Source organism: Tympanuchus pallidicinctus, unplaced genomic scaffold (assembly GCF_026119805.1).
Source record: "Tympanuchus pallidicinctus isolate F22 unplaced genomic scaffold, pur_lepc_1.0 scaffold1, whole genome shotgun sequence".
NCBI classification, from domain to species: domain Eukaryota; kingdom Metazoa; phylum Chordata; class Aves; order Galliformes; family Phasianidae; genus Tympanuchus; species Tympanuchus pallidicinctus.
The window spans coordinates 20,816,506-20,835,598 of record NW_026294618.1 but is presented as its reverse complement, the minus strand read 5'-3'; the positions used below and the strand labels follow the sequence as shown (position 1 = coordinate 20,835,598).

At 35.8% G+C, this 19,093-nt stretch overlaps 2 protein-coding genes across 2 annotated transcripts in view; one reads left to right on the top strand and one right to left on the bottom strand.

Annotated features, from left to right (window-relative positions):
* LOC128087832 (uncharacterized) overlaps positions 1–11,361 on the bottom strand; it is a 303,478-nt gene extending 292,117 nt beyond the window's left edge. Inside the window, exon 1 of the mRNA XM_052697793.1 lies at positions 10,632–11,361. Within this exon, the coding sequence (XP_052553753.1) occupies positions 10,651–11,349 (699 nt within the window). The 5' untranslated portion in view covers positions 11,350–11,361 and the 3' untranslated portion in view covers positions 10,632–10,650. The remainder of the gene's footprint in view (positions 1–10,631) is intronic.
* The window catches only part of CSMD1 (CUB and Sushi multiple domains 1), a 984,784-nt gene that overhangs the window by 781,199 nt on the left and 184,492 nt on the right, over positions 1–19,093 (top strand). Inside the window, exons 19-21 of the mRNA XM_052696996.1 lie at positions 584–700; positions 1,831–2,046; positions 3,421–3,609. Coding sequence (XP_052552956.1) covers positions 584–700; positions 1,831–2,046; positions 3,421–3,609 — 522 coding nt within the window. The remainder of the gene's footprint in view (positions 1–583; positions 701–1,830; positions 2,047–3,420; positions 3,610–19,093) is intronic.

Here is a 19,093-nt window from a genome sequence, read left to right as displayed (position 1 = left end):
CTCTTTTTTTTTTCTTTTTTCTCTGAATATCACAGGTAAAGTCAAATAGCAAATAACCTTTTCTATTCTTTGGAAAAAATATGTTTTTTTTTTTGTTTTGTTTTGTTTTTTGTTTGTTTGTTTGTTTTCTTCTTTATATATATAAATAGCATGAAATACCTTTATGAGTCTATAGCCCAATAAAGTTGGTTGTAGGACATTGATGTGTGAGTTAGTTTAAATACAAAGACAAGAAGATTAATCCTACTTCTTAAGTGCTGTTATAATAGGAATTAATACTCACAATATTTAGAAACACTGTTTTATTTATTTTGGTATCTTGCTATTTAACAGAAGAGATTGTAGATGAAAAATAAATTCCCTATAAAAGACTAGTTTAAGAATAAATAAATAGTTGTCTAATTTTAATTTCTTTAAATCAGACAAATTAACTTCAGAATTTCATACTTAACCCTATTTTTCAGTTTTTAGAGTTGTTAAAAAACTGAACAGGATTTTTTTTTCTTTTTTTTAAATAAAGGACAGGACATCCTGTGTGACTTTTCCTTTCCTTTCCTTTTTTTTTTTTTTTTCTTCTCTTAAGCATTATGTGGTGGATATATTCACGGAAGAAGTGGAACCATTCTTTCTCCAGGTTTTCCGGATTTTTATCCAAACTCTTTAAACTGCACTTGGACTATTGAAGTGTCACATGGCAAGGGTAAGAATCTAATACAAACTCCATGTGTATATGTAATATCTGTGTTTAATAAACACAACATGTTGTTTATGAATCAATTTTAATCATATTATCAGCTATTCTTCTGAAGTTTAACTTCCCCAAATAAATGCCTCCAAACGTTGTAGTGTTTCTAGTTTGTCTTTATTTTGAAAAAGCAGTACTCTTCTAACAGTGAACTGAGATAATGTGTCCCTATTTAAAAAAAAAATAAAAATGGGTAGAAGGCAGAAGAGCCAGAATATATTTATATTGTTACTCATTAAATGGAACTAAAGTACTTGGTGAAAACTGCCAGGGCCTTGTTGATAAATGTTCTCCATTATTAAACATGAAACAGCAAATTTGATTTGTGTCTTAGTACGTTAGATTTCAGACTAGGATCAAATGGTTAAGCTCAAAAATCTTATATATCTTCACGTTGTATACACAGTAGAATAACATTTGAGTGCATAGTTAAGCTTAGCAGTTTATCCGTTAGTGAAATACATTTAAGAACTAACAAAAAATAAAAGCCTAGAAAGTACAAATGATAACACTGGATCAAAATATAATGAAATATAATGAAATATTCTTCAATTACTTTCCTATGGCAAAGTAAGCCTTAGCTTTTTTTGATATCAGTCTGAGAAATATATTGGAAGTTTCTACTATTCAGAATCTACTTACAGATCGGACTTTTGTTTAAGACTAGTGTGGCATTTTCAAATGTAAAACATGTGTGAACATTTTTTAAGACTTCCTCTGCCCTCAATAAATAATCATATTTGAAAAGCTAACTTTAGTGGAAAATTCAATTCATTGTCAGACTGAAAGCTGACAACTGGAAAGGCAGTCGTTAGTTGAGTGAAGGACAGGCTCTAGCTAATACGAACTCATGTGTTCGTATATTGAAGACTGTACATAAAACTTACAATGCCTTAGTCCTTGTGTATGCTAGTTTAATAATGAGACAATTCTAAAGAAATAAGATTTCAGATTTTGATTTCATGAATGACTTTTTCTAAAGATCTTTCCGTATCATTTTCTTTTTACTCTCTGTGCTACCAATGATTAATGAAACAGAATAACTTTCTGTGAAATCGTTTTTTCTCTTTTTAATAATTTTATAGGTGTGCAGCTGTTATTTCATACTTTTCATCTTGAGAGCTCTCATGACTATTTGCTCATCACTGAAGATGGCAGCTTCGCAGAACCAGTAGCCAGGTTAACTGGCTCAGTCTTACCCCCTACTATTAAAGCTGGCCTCTTCGGAAACTTTACTGCACAACTTCGATTTATATCTGACTTTTCAATTTCTTATGAAGGCTTCAATATAACATTTTCAGGTAAGATATTATATCATGCTAAATTTGCAGAAATTGTTTCCAGATTTTTGTACATGTATATAGGAAAAATGTTATGAAACACCCATAAAAAAGGAAATTAAACTGTATAGTATATATCTTAGAAGATCAGCTGACATTTAGAAGATGGTCGTGAATTATTTTAAGGAATTTTCCCTTTTTCCAAAGAACTATTAACTACGAGAAAAAGTGGCTTGGAAGAAAATAGAGGAAAAAAAAAAGATGAGCAGTAAGTCTTCAGAAGAAGGAAACTAATTGGAACTGTTTCAGTGAAAGGGAAGAAACTGTAAATAAGCAGTAGTGTGCTTACTCAAAATCACAGGCAAATTTTAATCAAAGACTGATATTATAATTTAAAAAAAAAATGTATATATCTATACTAATCAGCTGAATTTATTGAACAAAATAGAGAATCTTTCCATATAATTACTCTCATTTGGGAAGATCCTGAGTAGTAGAAAGAAACTATAAACCCCACCAGGTCCTGCAGGTAAAATTCTAAGGTCTGGAAATATATGACTTAACACATCTGTATTGCACTGTTAGTCCAAGAGTGTCATTCCTTCTGAGAATAACAGGAATTGTGGGACAAACATTGTTGTGTATACATTTACTATATACATTAAAGTAATGGTAAAGAAGCAATTGTACAACTTAGGGGGCATTTGAGGGCTTCAGTCTTACTGCTTCTAATGATTTTAAGTTTCCATAGATTTGCCAATTATTCCTGGTTCATAGTTGCAAAAGAGACACAAATTCAGACACTTAGAGACTTATTTTGAAAAATGTATATATATATATTTGTTTTCAGTTGGGTGATGCCTGTTTGATTTCAGAAAAGCACGTAAACAGTTTGCTAGGTTAAGAAGACAGTTTTACTTAGGAAAATGAAGGACAGTTTTTTAAAATGTGGCCATATGTCTTTCAATTCTAATGACCTTATATTTGATTTTTTTTTTCTTTTTTTTTGTTAGATTTTCTTCATTACACAGTGAATTTTTAAACTGTCTCACATCTAAAGCTGTTTGGGAGTTCAGACCAAATGAACCAAATAATATACTGAAGATGTAATTAAACAAAATTATAGTAAAAACACTTATAGTACAAGCTGATTACAGCTTTTTGAAATTAGAAAAATAAATCTAGTGTGGGTGGGATGCAATAGATACATAATTACTATATATATTGCCGTAACAGAAATATAGTGCTGGTTTTAGTAGAGAAAATGATCCTGAAATGCATGTTTTTGAAGCAGTGTGTAATGACATACTACAACTAAATTGGCAAGCTTCTCCTCTCCAACCCATGCAGAAATCTTGTTGCATTTATTTATATAGTCTGTTTTATTGTCTGCAGAATATGATCTAGAGCCATGTGATGATCCTGGTGTTCCTGCCTTCAGCAGGCGAATTGGCTTTCAGTTTGGAGTTGGAGACTCCTTGATCTTTTCTTGTTTCCCTGGATATCGCTTGGAAGGTGCTAATAAACTTACCTGCCTGGGTGGTGGTCGGCGTGTATGGAGTGCACCTCTGCCAAGGTGTGTGGGTAGGTGGTCACATGCTTTCATTTCATTCATCAAGTCGTTATTAGCACATGGCATGTTTTGGAATACTGGGAAGAGAAGAAAACAGTTGGGTTGAACGTATTCAACCCAAGTTGAAGATATAAGTAATGCACTTTTTCTACTTGGAGAACTAAAATAAGAAAGAAGAATAGTTAGAACTGTGGGAGAAAGTAAGATCGGAATGTCTTGTGAGAAAAAATGTAAATACAGTAATTGAACTGTACACTTGCCCTTATTAAGATGCAAAGTTAATAGTCTGTCAGTGTAAATAAGCAAAATTTAGGGCTCTTGGTGAAAACAGTCTTTATAAGAGTACTCCAAACTGTTTTAAGGGCTTTTTTTTCATATTATTGTAACTTTAAGTTCTCTTTTATGATTTATAAACCGTAATATAGTATTTGTAAACTGTAATTTTTAAATGTGCTGTTTTTAAAAATCAGTAAATACATGCTCAGGTTGAGCAATTTTTTTTTTTTTTTTTTTTTTTTTTTTGGAGAAACTAAAGGATTGGATTTTTAAAATTTTTACAGTATCTGTGTATGGTTTGATGAGAACATCTTATCATCACTATTTAAAGCATCTGATCAGTTACTGTTGACATAATGCTTCTGAAATGTCAAATAATTCCACACACCTGCCTCTAAATATATTGTCTTAAGACAATTGTTTTATACACAATTTTATTTAATTAAGAAAGACACTCCACTACGTCTTGTTTCTTTTACTTATTATAAAAGTCCATATCTGTATCTGGAAAGTGTTGTAAGTCATACACTGTATATAATCATAAAATGCATACATACATTTTTATGGCAAAAAAAGAGAAGTATTTGTAATTATGTTTTAATGACCTGGGTTTATATGATCAATGAAAGAGAAGCCAGTATTGTATGGAATTTGCCATTTTTTCTTAAACAGAAGTTTTTCATCCTAGACTATTTTCAGCTAGACTATTCTCAGAAAAAACACTGGCTTAACACTGACCATGAATGTTGAATAACCAAGTGCACATTATCATAGATCAATTTAAAGTGTCATATTTCAGTACAAGAATATCCACATATTCAGTTTAAGCCTAGAATTCTATTTTTCCCAATTTTTAAGATTGCTAAACATTTCCATAGCTTTCCAATTACAATCTCTGTCTCAAAATGTCTTAATTCAAACAAAGAAAAAATAAAAATACTTTTTTTTTTTTTTTTAAATAACCACAGTTCTGGAAGACTGTAAGATCACTTGATATTATGTGAAGATAATACGAGACATGATGAGATATGATAACAAAATGATGCAAACTTATTATCTAACTCCTCAAAGGACAACTGGTAGATGTTACGAAAGTACATCTGTCACCAGCTATCAAGTACCAAAAAGTTAATTTGTTCCTGTACTATGATTTGAGTAGGTGTTCTTAATCTGCAGGCAATTTTTAGTGGATGGGATTCAGATTCTGAATTAGACTGTTTTCAGGTTTGTTATGTATGTGTGTACAAGTTCCAGTTACTGATAACTGTCAGTAAAGTCAGTACAGAAAGCCTAGATTTCAGTGTCTGCCTTACAGTGAGATGAATCAGTCTCCAGGCATTCTTTAGATGCCTAAAAAAGGAATTATTTGTATTGGATTTTAAAATGTCACGAGTCTGACAGAATGTTTTCATTTTATGTAAGCTTTCTTTTTTTTTTTTTTTTTTTTTCCTCATATATTTGTTACTAATTTTGAAATAATAATATTATTTATTTGGAAAGTTATTTGTCTATTCCCAAACTTATTACTTACTATTAGAGATAGTTGTTAGAATAAGATAAAGTTTATTGGATACAATTAAATTAATATGGCTTAGTTTGGGAAAAAATTACTAGCTATAATGATGTTCCATATAGACTAGAAATTGAGCTAGACCTCCCTACTTGCTGACAGGGCAGCTTGAGAAGCAGAGAAGGTCCTGAAGCTATCTATGTTAGCACTGTTCATCAATAGCTAAAACATCACTGTGTCATCAATTCTATTTTTCTTAGATCCAAACCAATAGCATGATATGAGTTCTTATGAATGACTTATCCTAGTCCCAAACAGTAGATTTGTATAACACTTTGTCCTGTGGAAACAATTCTCTATATTTCAGCTATCTGTTGAATCCTTCGTGACATGGTTTTTCAGGAGGATTCCTTTCTTCCAACTGTCTATACCAACTGGACTTACTAGTCTCCTGACTATTTCTGAGAGGAATTTTTCCTCTCAGAAAAATTCCCATTCCGTATTTGCTTTTTTTTTTTTTTTTTAAAGAACGGTAATGGAGCCATTCATAAAGAAATCTTATTTCCTGTAAGAGCTTCAAGTAACAATGACAGCTTCTCCATCAGATATACTAGTAGCTGATATCTGCTGGTGATACTCTTCAATCTCTTTTCACACAAGAATATTAAGCGTTTCCATTCTTTCTGCATACAGAAGATGCATGTAGAAGAGCTATCTTGTGGTTTTAACTAGTGATTGTGACAAAACTCCCACAGAAATCCTACACTGAGAACTTTCTGCGCTACTGACAGTATAAAGGACACAGATGGTCTTTGGAAAGAAAAAAATTGGCTGCTTACTTTTATGCAACTGTTCTTCAATATACTTTCGTTAAAAGTACATTCACAGTGTTGTCTTCCACGCCACTCCTCAAAATTTAGTGGAATCAACAGGATGGTGAGATTGAGGGGAACTGAGAGAGAGAAACACTGTTTCATTGTAATTTTATTGTGATAAAAAGAATAGAATAAGGACTTCATAAGGACTGTGTAAGGACTTCATTCCTGTGCGTACTTTCATGGTAAAGTTATTCTCCTAGCAATCCTGGTACAGGACTAACAGGAAAATGCATGTGTACAGTGGCTTGAAGAGGAAATGTCACTGAACTAATCCATAACCTTAGGTACTGACCAAAATCTGGTTTTGTACTGAAATAGCTTGTCACCTGTAGGTTTGTCAGTATTACCACTTGGCACATAGCTGTAATAAGTGTGCTTGTCTGTGTGTTGTATGATTCATTTTCCAAATTTACTTCTGAATAATTTAATTACCATACAAAATCACTTTTTGTCTTTGTAAGTAGGCTTTTTATGGTTTTTAGGTAAAAAAAGCTACTGGAATAGAGACAAGCTTCTTCTGATTATCTTTTGTCTAGTTGAGATTTAGAAAGAGAAAACAATAATCTTGCTTTCCTCCTTCATTAACATCTTATCCTGCATTATTATTTGTTGCTTTATTGTTATGATTGCTTCAATTAGTATTCCAGTGTTTTTAGAAATACATGTATATTTTTCAAAAATGTTCATTTGATTAGTAATTGTGGTTAAGAATTGTTGTTGATACTGCATCCACATATATAATTTATTCCTATTTTATCACTTGCTTTGATGTAGTTGAAAATGTAAATATACATTTATACTAATTTTGTGTGAACAAAATTGCCTAAATTACTCTTCCAGTAATAGCTCAATTTTTGTCTACCTATAATTATGCAATTCTCTTACAGTTTCACTGTTATTTCACAGTTGACTACTTTTTCATGAGGACAAAACCTGCTTTTACTGAATTGGTTTCTCTAGATTACAGATCCAAGAGCAGTGCCTGTAGGCAGTTATGCAGTTTGACGTATCTCCAGAGCTTAAGAATTTAATAAATATTGGGGTCCAGAAAAGAAGTGGAACAGCTGTCGATTCTAAAGCTAAAATCTACCTAAAGGAGACTGATGAAATTGCATTTCTGGCTTCTCTTCCTGTCTTTACTAAATTTTTAAACATGAAATTTTAATTACCTATAGTCAGAAGGAACAGTAACCACACCATTTATCTGGAAAATCTGTTATAAAGGCAGATCCCCTATATCCCATATTTAAAAATATATAAATAAATAATCTATTCATTTAATTATATATTTTTACGTTTCTGTTTGCTTTAAGTCAAATTAGTTAGGAGCTTTCTACCACTCTGTATTGTAAAGTTGTGCTGTTGTTAAAAAAGGAAGTCCTAAATTAAAAGAAACATTTCTATAAATTATTTTTTAAAAAATATTTGAAAATTTGAAAAATAACCCTTCAGTGAACCAACAAGACTAGCAATAGATCTAGAATGCAGAAAATATTCCCTATTCTATTCTGCAACTCTCCCCTCATCTCCCTCTACAAAATACATTTTTCCAGCTCAGCGCCATAGTTCACAGATTTCACTGTCATGCTACAGTGAAGAACTCTGTCCTTGGCCTTATGAATTTCCCATTTCCTTCTACACACTTAGAAAGCTTTATCAGAGTTGTGAGAAGTAAAATGATTTTATATATATATTTTTGGATACTAATGGCAGGTATCTTCTCTGTTTTGACAAAAGGATAAGATACAAGCAAAAGCAGAAACGTGACATATAATGAGTAATCAATGAATATATATACGTTTGAAGAGATAGGTGGTTGGCAAGTAGGTGCAGTTTTGAATGCATATATCTGATATACATATAGATTATCACCTAAATATGTTTTGAAATGTGACCCTATTTCACCATTTACAATGATCCACTGATGGGTAAGAGTGTGCCTTTTAGTTCTAGCACAGCTAAAATTCTGAAAGAGGTTAAACATTTCAGCCTTGCCTACCCACTTGCCAAAGATGACATGGTCACTAATTATTGAAGGAAATGTGTGGAAAACTGATTGGCAAGACCTTTACAGTGAAAGGTAGAGTGCCCAAGTGTAGAAAATTTCTTACTTTATAATTCAAGCTTTGAGTGGCAAAGTATACAAAATGTATGTTTATTAGATCATCGTATTTATTTTTTTTTTGCTATAAGACAAGTTTAGATAAAAAATGGTAAATTTATTTTGTTCCGTCATACTCAGTAACATTAATGCAAAATTGAAACAGTAGAAATAAAGAAAATATGATTATTTGATTGTATGTACTAATAGTTTTCTTTTTCCTGTTTAATACCTTGGCTAATGTCTGTGGCCTTTACCCTCTCTACTCAGCATTCTGGCAAAAATGCTATCCTCCTTACTTGAAGAAAGTTGGTTTTGCCTGTTCATAAATGTAAGAGATTATTCTGTTAACTTCTGTGTCTCAAAGCTTGCTGGGGACACAGATAGACTTGTTCAAGTCCCGAGCAAGGATTGTGAAATCCTTTGTCTGAAGGACGCAGATGAACAAGTCCAGGCAAGTCCTGGGTAATGGTTGACTGCTCAAGGCCGGCCACGCTGCTGCTCCCCGTCCCCCTGCTGCGTCTGCCTGATACCTTCAAACACCGTGCAACGGGACCGCTGCTGGATCCTGCTGGTGACTATCCTCGCTTTACGCAACTCCTGCTTCTTTTCCATCTTTTCTATCGCACTCCTTCCCTTCCCCATCTCCCTGATTAGGTTTTAGTAATAAACTGGATGCAACAACATATGAACCATTGTTTCTTAATCTCACACCGGGTATGCAGATATTAAAAGAACCTCATCTCCCTCCTATAAATTGGAGCAAGAAATTTATTTAATGGCGTAGTCGGCAGGATACCCGCTGTGAGAGTGTTGTCCTTCCAGATATAGTTTGAAACTTTTTTTTTCTGTGTGCACCTCCTGGAGTTGCAAGGAGCAATAGTTTTGAAAATTTAGACATGAGTCCTTCTCCAGGAAGACCACTCCATATTCTGAAACTTTACCTTTTATGTGTGTACCTCTCGGGGATGTATTTTGACTATCTGCATTTTGATTAATACGTGTGTGCCTCCTCGGGAAGACTTCTCTGGTTATTTGGTGACTGAAGTGCGAAACTGGAAGTGATATTTTGTGACTTAAACGTGTGTGCCTCTCCAAGAAGTTTTATTTACTCTACTGAAACCTAGAAAGTGTTGCTTTAGCTTCAGATTTTTTGTACTCCCCCCAAAGAAAGGGAGGAGTGATTGGAGCATTTGCATTTATTTAGGGGTGGTGTATCTCCCTGGGAGGAGCGGTAAGGAGTAACTGAGCTTTTGAACACGTGTACCTCCTCCTCCCTTAGTATAGATCTTTCATTGTATTAAGAAATGAGTAACAGTATTGCCAGTATGAAAAGTGAAGACTTGTTATTTGACCTTTTAGAAAAGCATGGTGCTTGTCCCTCTTTGTCAGGGATGGACTGGGCACGCCAAAATTGGCATAATTTGCAGAGTGTTTCGGACCGCATTAGTGTCTTACAGAATGAGGCTCGTACATGAGCTGGAAAAGGAAAGTCGTTTATTTGTGCCATACTCGGGGCTGCTTTAAAAGCTGCTGTGGAGTTCCGAGATGAAAAGCATTCGGCAGAACTCCAAACCATAGAAGCACTACAGGAGTCGGTTAGAGTTACACAAGAATTGGTAAAAACTCTGCAGAATCAAATAGTTAATCTCGAGGAACAATTAGAAAGAGAGAAATATAATTCGGCCTTGTTGCAGAGGGCTTTCAAGGAACTGTTAACATGTAAAGATACTATCGATACTGTCACCCATAGTTTGCCTCAAGAAAAAACTTTTCCTCCGGAGGAACTACAAGAAATAAAGGAAAGACTAGACAAACTAGAAACCCCAATAGCCCCATTGCGTCCCTTGATAAAAACAGAATATACCTTCGATAACAGTGAGGATCTAGATCCTCAAATGAATGTTAAGGAAATTCCGTTCTCGGCTACCGAACTAGCAAAACTCAAAAAGGACTTTAGCCACTCTCCAAAGGAATCAGAAACAGAATATGTATGGAGGGTGAGTCTCACCAGTGGCGACCAGATTTGGTTAACAGAAAAGGAAGCAGAAGATTACTGGGGACCAGGAGTATTTTTAACAACTGGTAACAATCGTGCTCCCTGGTCATTAACGCAATGGGCTGCCTATTGGGCAGGTGATCTCAACCCTTTAGAATGGGGAGACCCTCTTGCCATTACTGGAACTACTGACCAATTATAGAATCATCGAATCATAGAATCACCAAGGTTGGAAAAGACCTAAAAGATCACCCAGTCCAACCATTCACCTATTCCCAATAGCTCCTACTAAACCATGTCCCTCAACACAACATCCAGTCTTTCCTTGAACACCCCCAGGGTCGGTGACTCCACCACCTCCCTGAGCAGTCCGTTCCAGTGCCTGACCACCCTTTCTGAAAAGTAATACTTTCTAATGTTCAGCCTGAATCTCCCCTGCCGTAGCTTGAAACCATTCCCCCTGGTCCTATCACTAATGACACGAGAGAAGAGGCCGACCCCCAGCTCACTACAACCTCCCTTCAGGAAGTTATAGAGAGCAATGAGGTCTCCCCTGAGCCTCCTCTTCTCCAGGCTGAACATTCCCAGCTCCTTCAGCCTCTCCTCATATGGCCTGTGTTTCAGACCCCTCACCAGCTTTGTTGCCCTCCTTTGAACTCGTTCCAGGGCCTCAATATCTTTCTTGCAGTGAGGGGCCCAAAACTGGACACAGTACTTGAGGTGCGGCCTCACTAGTGCTGAATATAGGGGAACAATCACCCCTCTGCTCCTGCTTGCAACACTGTTTCTGATGCAAGCCAGGATGCCATTGGCCTTCTTGGCCACCTGGGCACACTGTCGGCTCATATTCAGCCCAGCATCAACCAATACCCCCAGGTCCATTTCCTCTACGCAGTCCTCCAGCCACACCGCCCCAAGCCTGTAGCGTCGCCTGGGGTTGTTGTGGCCGAAGTGCAGGACCCGGCATTTGGCCTTGTTGAAACTCATCCCATTGGCTTCAGCCCACCTCTCCATTAGTAGAGATTAGTAGAGAGCGTTCAAAAGGCTATTTGTCTCCAACTGATGTGTGATAGAAAGCTGCAGCCGCATCATGAATCGCCCATGATGATGCCCGTTGATCCTGAGAGAATGACCCCTTTAATTAGAGGGCTTCCGGAATCAATGAAACCCATAGGCATACAATTACAAGCAAGGATACAAGCTATGTCACAGGGAGAAAGAACCCGGGCAGTGTTAGAAGAAACTGTAATCCCCAACCATTTGCAGTCAGGATGCAAAGTATGGACATGGGAGGAGGTATCCCAAGAGTTAATTAACTATGGAAGAAAATATGGGCTGGTGGTTTCTTTTCCTAGTAAATCTGAGCCAAGAGGTGTAAGGCTTGCAGCAGCCAGCCCCCAGGCCACCTAACCCAAAGCTCAGTGGGTCTGGAAGGGTCTCATTGCCAGTAAAAACTGGTAGGTGGAATATCTTTCATAAACGTAATGGACTTTGGACTCTGGGCTGGAAAAAGGGTATTCCACGAAATTTGATGGATGGATTGACAACAGATAGGTTAGAGAAATTAGTTAACTGGTGGCCAGAACAAAAGCTCCAGAATCTTGAGGAAAGCAAAACCCCAGGTCCTAGAGCCTCTCTCAGGGAACCTGAACGGCTATCCAAGCCATTAGAAAACTGATGTCTCTACCCCTCCCAAGTGAGCGGGGTGGGGGCGGTGAAGGGTGGATGTATTAGAAAGCTCACAACAAACAGGAAACACATATCACCTGGGCCAGCCTGTGTTGATTGGCTCAGCTAACCTGAGACTTGTTTCCATAACCTTAACGGGATACCTTAACAAATATCTTACTAAATAAACACTTTTTATTTCATATCGAAGTGGTGTTGCTCTTTTGTTACATTTTACATGGTACTTGCTTTTTTGCATTAATATTTACAGTGAGCAAAATCCTCACTGTGGTATTGTTCACTGGCACTTACATTAATATCATTAATTTATCATGTTCAGTTATTATAGTAAATAATACATGAATAATTAATGATAGAGTGCTAAAATAAATTGCTGACACTTAAGAAGTTGTTTCTTTTTAACGCTTTTGTTAGTATTCATTGCAAAGCCACCAAATGCAATTAAAAAACTTTGTCATACTGTAATGTTGAGTTAATTTCCATGGAGACTGAAACATAAGTGGGAATCTTGTTAGCCTGAATAGTTTGAGAGATTTCTTTGAGACCCTTGAGATTCATTGTTTTCTTTAAATTTGGTGTAGTGTAAAATTTAAATCTGAAGTTCACTTTTGAGACATTGAACTAAGCTTAAGAATTACTATTCATTTTTAGCAGGTGTTTATGAAGAGAACACACTCATTTAAGTTATGTGGGGCCACTCATGAGGTGGAAATCTCTACTTACAGGTTTTAGGTGTCTGTATTAAACTGAGAATTTAATATCAGTTGGTGCACAGTGACCATTCTGAATCTATTTTCAAGATGAAGGAGTAGTTTGGATATGAGAGATAGTCACCTTAATATGTGACCTGGACATGAAATTTTAATTACCTATAGTCAGAAGGAACAAGAATTGTTTTCAACCTCTCTTTCGCCTTCTTTCTTCATTTTGAAGTTGTGGATACTGTTATTGTTTTTCCTCCTGATAAGATAAATAGTGTAGAGATGTTATCTGCATATTCCATTATTAGATAGTGCTAGAAAGAAGGAGGCAGAAAACAAAAAACTAAAAAAAAAAAAAAAAAAGGACTACAGAAGTCCTTGCCTTGGATTCTGCCTATGATCCCCAATTAATGTGATAGAATTTGTTCTGAGAAACCTGGGTAGTATCTCATGTCATCGATATATGGATTGAAAGCTTAGCATGCAGACATCAGAAAGAACTTTAGTGCTCTTTTGTCTTTCCTTTCTTACTCTATTATTCTTCATAATGGAATGGTACAAAAAATGTGGAGCAAGATTGTGCAAGAGTGCAATTGGAGCAACACTGCAGTGCAATGTTTCAGTAAGGTCTTTAGTAAAATTTTCTAACCTCACCATCATGATACTGGTGTTGCTTAAGGAACATAAAGAGAGACTTATTTGCAAACATTTTATTAGTGTGATCCATTGCTGATAACATCCTTTGATTTAAAATCTATCTTGGGGAAAAAAAAAAAAAGAAAAAAAAAAAGAAAAAAGAAAAAAGAAAAAAGAAAAAAGAAAAAAGAAAAAAAGAAAGAAAAGAAGTCATTTCTGAGCACCAGCTGGGAAGAGGAAGGATTTGTCTGTTGCCAGACAAATATTTCTCCAATAAGACTGGTGGCAACAATGATGATTACAGCAATGGTAGCAAAGCCAACATCTTACTTTCTCTTAGCATGCTTCTATTTGTAAGCAGACCTGCTCAATCTTGTCATAGGCAGTCTGATGCTGTTAGCACTGAATAGGGCAGAGGGCAATAGTGTGTATGATTCAGACTGATTGGTTAAGTTTATGTATGTCTATTACTGTGTAATATTTGCTGTGAAGTAAAAAAAATATTGACTCTATTCTGATATGAATTTGAAAGCTAGATCCACCAGGTTTGCTGCAAGGTAAACTTGGTGGTTTTTTGTAGGCTAAAACCCATGGGATAAAAAGTGAGAATTAGGGGGAAAACAGTACAGTTTAATCATCCATGACAAAACTTTTTGCCCTGTACAGAATACCCAGTACAAGGGTGATTTAGAATTCACTAGTGCATGTTGAAAACAAGAGCACTTGTGATACTGGAGTGAAGACACTGACACAGCTTGGCAGTGTGCAAACAAAAGGTATGGGGCTCAGAGGTGAAAAACTGAAGAATTGGAGACAAAGCATTACAAAGGTTAAGGCATTGTGCGACAGAGGTACTTTGCAAACTTCACAGACGCTTTGGTTTTATGTGGTGTTCATGTAAATAGGAAGCTTCATCTCCTTGCATTGCTCCTGAGTATCTGAAGGTGTGCTTGAGAGCAGTCATATTGTGTGTACATTACGAAAGCCATATGCATAGGCATGGGCTTTAGAGCCTCTTCAATCAGTCAATTAGTTTAATTACCAGTTGTCTGAGCTCATCTTGTTCTCATATTTTATGAGCTGCTGCATCATTTTGTAAAAACAACAAAGATATTCTGTACTCAATTGAAGAGCTTTGCAGCAGGGAAGCCCTTAAACTGACAACATACTACTTTTATTTGATCTCTGCATTGAAGATCTGTTTAAAATCCTGTCAAACCTTTTAGCAAAATGTACACAAAAGTAGTAAAGTAAACTTTTGCTTTAAACAAAGTTATTGTTACATTTTTACATGAACTGTATTTCAAAGCCTTTCAAGAATATGGATTTATTTTTGCTTTATAGCCTCTGTGTTCATATTCAGGAAGTGTTTGATGATCTTCAAAAGATCTGCCTTCCACAGTTTCCTTTTATCCTGCTATAACTGAGACAATGAAAGGAGAAAAATAAAGTTATTTATGTAAATAGAATTTAAGTGACTTTTTAAAGCAAAAGAACAAAGAATGGAGTCAAGTGTCTGTTCCAGACCAATCTCTATCCCGGCAAGGCAATGAAAGAGCAGTTTAATAAGGCAGCATTATTCCAGTCTGCTGCAGTCCTCAACAAGGTTATAACAGACTAATCAGAAACTAGTGAAAATAAAGCATATGTACTTCCTCCTCTGAAACTTCTTACCTGTGGATATAGGTCTTATACACTAGTATAGTATTATCCATGGAATTCAGAGGCAGATATTTTTTATTTCATGATAAATAATAAAATTAACTTTGAAAAAGACTCGAGGTTCTAAAGTTGTAATAAGGAATTAGGTTTAACTACTTTTATCTGCTTGTCACATTTTGAAACATAAACTCAATGTCATACAACTTTTTTTTTCTTAGAAAACAGCCTCAAAAAATACTGTCTATGAGTTATGACAATTGTCCTGTGTCTTTCCTAAAACAGAGAAGTTTTCCCATTCTTCTGAGTGGCAGCTTCTTTTCATTTTTTCTGACGCCTAAAGAATTAGCAGGCTTTTGCTTTCTTGACATAAAATTCCCAACTAGTTTTTGTCTAATTTTGCTCAAGACAGGCTTTTGTACATACTCTTGGATTACTGGGTTGTGTTTTTTTTTGTTTTTGTTTTTGTTTTTTTGACAAAGAATGTATTTAAAATATATATTTAACCTAAAATGTACATCAATTTACTTAAAGTGATAAATGAATCTTTTCTTTTTAAATACTTAGGTGACAACCATGTTGATAGGAAAAAAAATTGTAAATTTCAATTTATTTTGCATCTTGCAAAAACAGAGGTATAGTTGGAGGGAATCTGAAAAGTGTTGTACATTCTAGTGATGTGAGTGACAAATGAAGTTCTGTGTAGCCAAATGAAGGCATCTTTACGGATCACTTAATAAGATTTGTCTGTTGAACTGGACGAAGTTTTATATTTTTCATCCACTGAGAATGGACAAGTTGTATCTCCTACTTACTCAAACATTTCATAGTTTGATCTTTGATTTTTTAATTATAGCTGAGACCTCCTAGCAGAATGATCATGACAACGTGGCTAAAATCTGTCATTTCTTTTTGCATAAAGAACTAAAGATTTTTCAGAGGTGGTAAAAATGGAGGTGAACATGAATATTCAAGTGTAGTAGTTTGGTTGTCAAGAGTCATGAGCCATTTCAGAATCTTATTTTCCAACTGCTTAAAGCATGAATTTCCCTGAAGAAGTGTTCTTCCTCTCCTACTTAATGCCCTATCCATTATGCTAAATAAGTTAGCCAACAATTGCTCAGTTTGTGACTAACTGATTTTCTAATACATTTATCAGAGGCACGAGTTGCATGCTTAAAATTCCTAGGGAAGAGAAATAAATTGACTTTAGGTGGCACGTATTTTGGCTGTATGTGTTAATTACTGGATGAAAAAGCTTTAACAGTACTATTTACTGTCAGTATTTTAGAGTAAATAACATGGCATTTCTTGTACCATTCAGTAAAATTCTGGTGCATAAAAAAGGGGAGATACACATAAGGTTTTCCTGTTGACAAACCTACATGCTGCATATTGTTGTTCATGGTTGCTGTTCTACATTTCTAAACTCTCACACATTTCTATACTGCAGTGTGAAGGAAAGGTTATACAAATGCTCAGCTGTCTTTATAGCATAAGATGCTTAGTGTATCTGAGCACTGATCATGAATGAAAGTTGTTTTAGGGACTGGGGCACTAGATCTGTGAAGTTCTAGACAAAGACCAAAAGCTCCAAAGTGCTGGAGAGAAATGAATCTTCCATGGATTCAGCTAACATTTATCTGAATATAACTGATAAATAAATAAATAAATCCATTTAACCTCCTCAAGGCAAAGAAATTGGGTGATTCAGTTAAAATGACCTTCTTTGATATCCTAACATTAGTGAAAAGTGACAAGAAAACCTTAACCAGAACTGTCTTATCTTTTGGATAATTTTCCAAATCAGAGAGAGAAATTAAAAAAGGACTTGCTTTGCTTTGTAAGTCCTTATGGAGGCTGAGTTGGTGATTTATTGGCAGATGAGATGCATTGAAAAGCTTGACTGGAACAACTTTTTGGCATGATTTAAGAAGGAAATGGCAGGTTATAATATCTGCAAGTTATCTGAGAAAGGGTAATATGCACCTATAAGAGAATACTGTTGGATAGGACAGGTAGTAGGTACATGAGTGCTGACTTGATTTAGAACAATTTTGCACTGTAACTGAATTTCAGTAAATACTTGATTGCAACAGAAAACAGCATATCTGCTTACTGCAGAAAGTAATGTACTTTAGAAGGGTGGTAATATTACATTAGTTAATGTAATATGTTTATATTCTAATCTTTATTATTGCTGACTTATATATTATTATCATTACTCACAGATACAAATTCTCATAGTATAAAAATTTGAAGCATATATTTATCAGAATAGGAAATTTGACCACGTCCAGATTCAGGAAGTTTCATTGTGCAATTTTTCTGTTACTGCATGTGCCTTATGGTTAACAGTGGTTAACATCCAGTCATTGAAGCAAAACGTATGATGCTATGTGAACATCATGTAAGAAAAACACAGTATTTTTATTTTCTGCTTCAGCATTTTACTTTTATATTTTATTTATTTGGTGGAGGAAGGTAATGGTAAAACCAGTGCAGCTGCAATGGAGAATAAATACCCTGTCAATTATCTTTAACAGTGTGAATTGCAGCTTGGAAAGCCAATGCTATTCTGTGCTGCATGAAAAGAATGAAAAGAAAGGTGGTCAGCAGGTCAAGGGAGGTAATGGTCCCTCTCTATTCTGCCCTTGTGCTGCCCCATCTGGATTATTGCATCCAGGTCTGGGGCTCCCAGCACAAGAAAGATGTGGAGCTTTTGGAGAGGGTCCAGAGGAGGACTACAAAGATGGTCAGAGGGCTGGAGCTTCTGTATTGCAAAGATAGTCTGAGGGAGTTGGGCTTGTTTAAACTGGAGAAGAGAAGGCTCCAGGGAGACCACATAATTGAGACCTTCCAATATGTAAAGGGAGATTATAAACAGGAGGGAATCCAACTTTTTACACAGCTAGTTAGTGGTGGAAGAAGGGGGGATGGTTTTAAATCAAAGGAGGAAATATTTACATTAGATACCAGGGTAGTTTTTCGCAGAGAAGGTAGTGAGATACTGGAACAGGTTGCCCAGAGAACAACCTGTAGTGTATCCCATTTTGGAAGAAAGTGTTCAAGGTCAGGTTGAATGGACCCTAGTACTTGGTCTAGTGGTTGGCAACCCTGACTGCAACAGGGGGGGTTGGATCCTAATGATCCTTGAGGTGCCTTCCAATTCAAGTCATTCTGTGATTTGCTTAGGTAAACATCTGTTTGTGTGAGGATTGCTTAGAGTATTGGTTCTGTGAGCACAAGACATGGAGCAGTAAGGGTCTAAATTTGTCTGGCATTCTTTTTGGCACTGCTTTGAATTACATGCTATAAACTTAATTATTTCCACCTACTCCCTCAAAATCAAATGGAAAAATAGCTATATATGCACATATACACACAAAAAATATATGTATTTATAAATCCATGCGTAATATGGGTCTCATATTTGACACATCTTTTACCAAAGAAGTGCATATTATGTATAAGTCTATATACAATTAAATAGTTCATTTTTCAGTCTTCCAGTGTTCTTTGCAATTTCCAAACAATGTAAAGTTACTATAGACTTGCATGCCACTTTCCCTTACAAAGGAACAGTTCAACTATGCAGAAAGTGATTTCTAACTTATCTCTTAAATCAAGAATCCTGAGCCAATTTACAGTAGATTTCCTCCTTCACCTTGCATAAAGAGAGGCCAAACATAAAGGAAAAATACTCCAAGACTGTGGCTTTTTCCTTTCTTTACTGCTTTCTACTTTTCTTCCAGCTTTTCATGTATTCCTCACAGAATCACAGAATGGCCCAGGCTGGAAGGAACCTCAAGGATCATGAATCTCCAACCCCCCTGCCACAGCCAAGGCCTCCAACCTCCACATCTAATACTAGACCAGGCTGCCCAGGGCCCCATCCAATCTGGCCTTGAACACCTCCAGGGATGGGGCATCCACAACCTCTCTGGGCAGCCTGTTCCAGCACATCACCACTCTCTCTGTAAAGAACTTCCCCCTGACATCCAACTAAATCTTCCTCAACTTAAAACCACTGCCCCTTGTCCTGC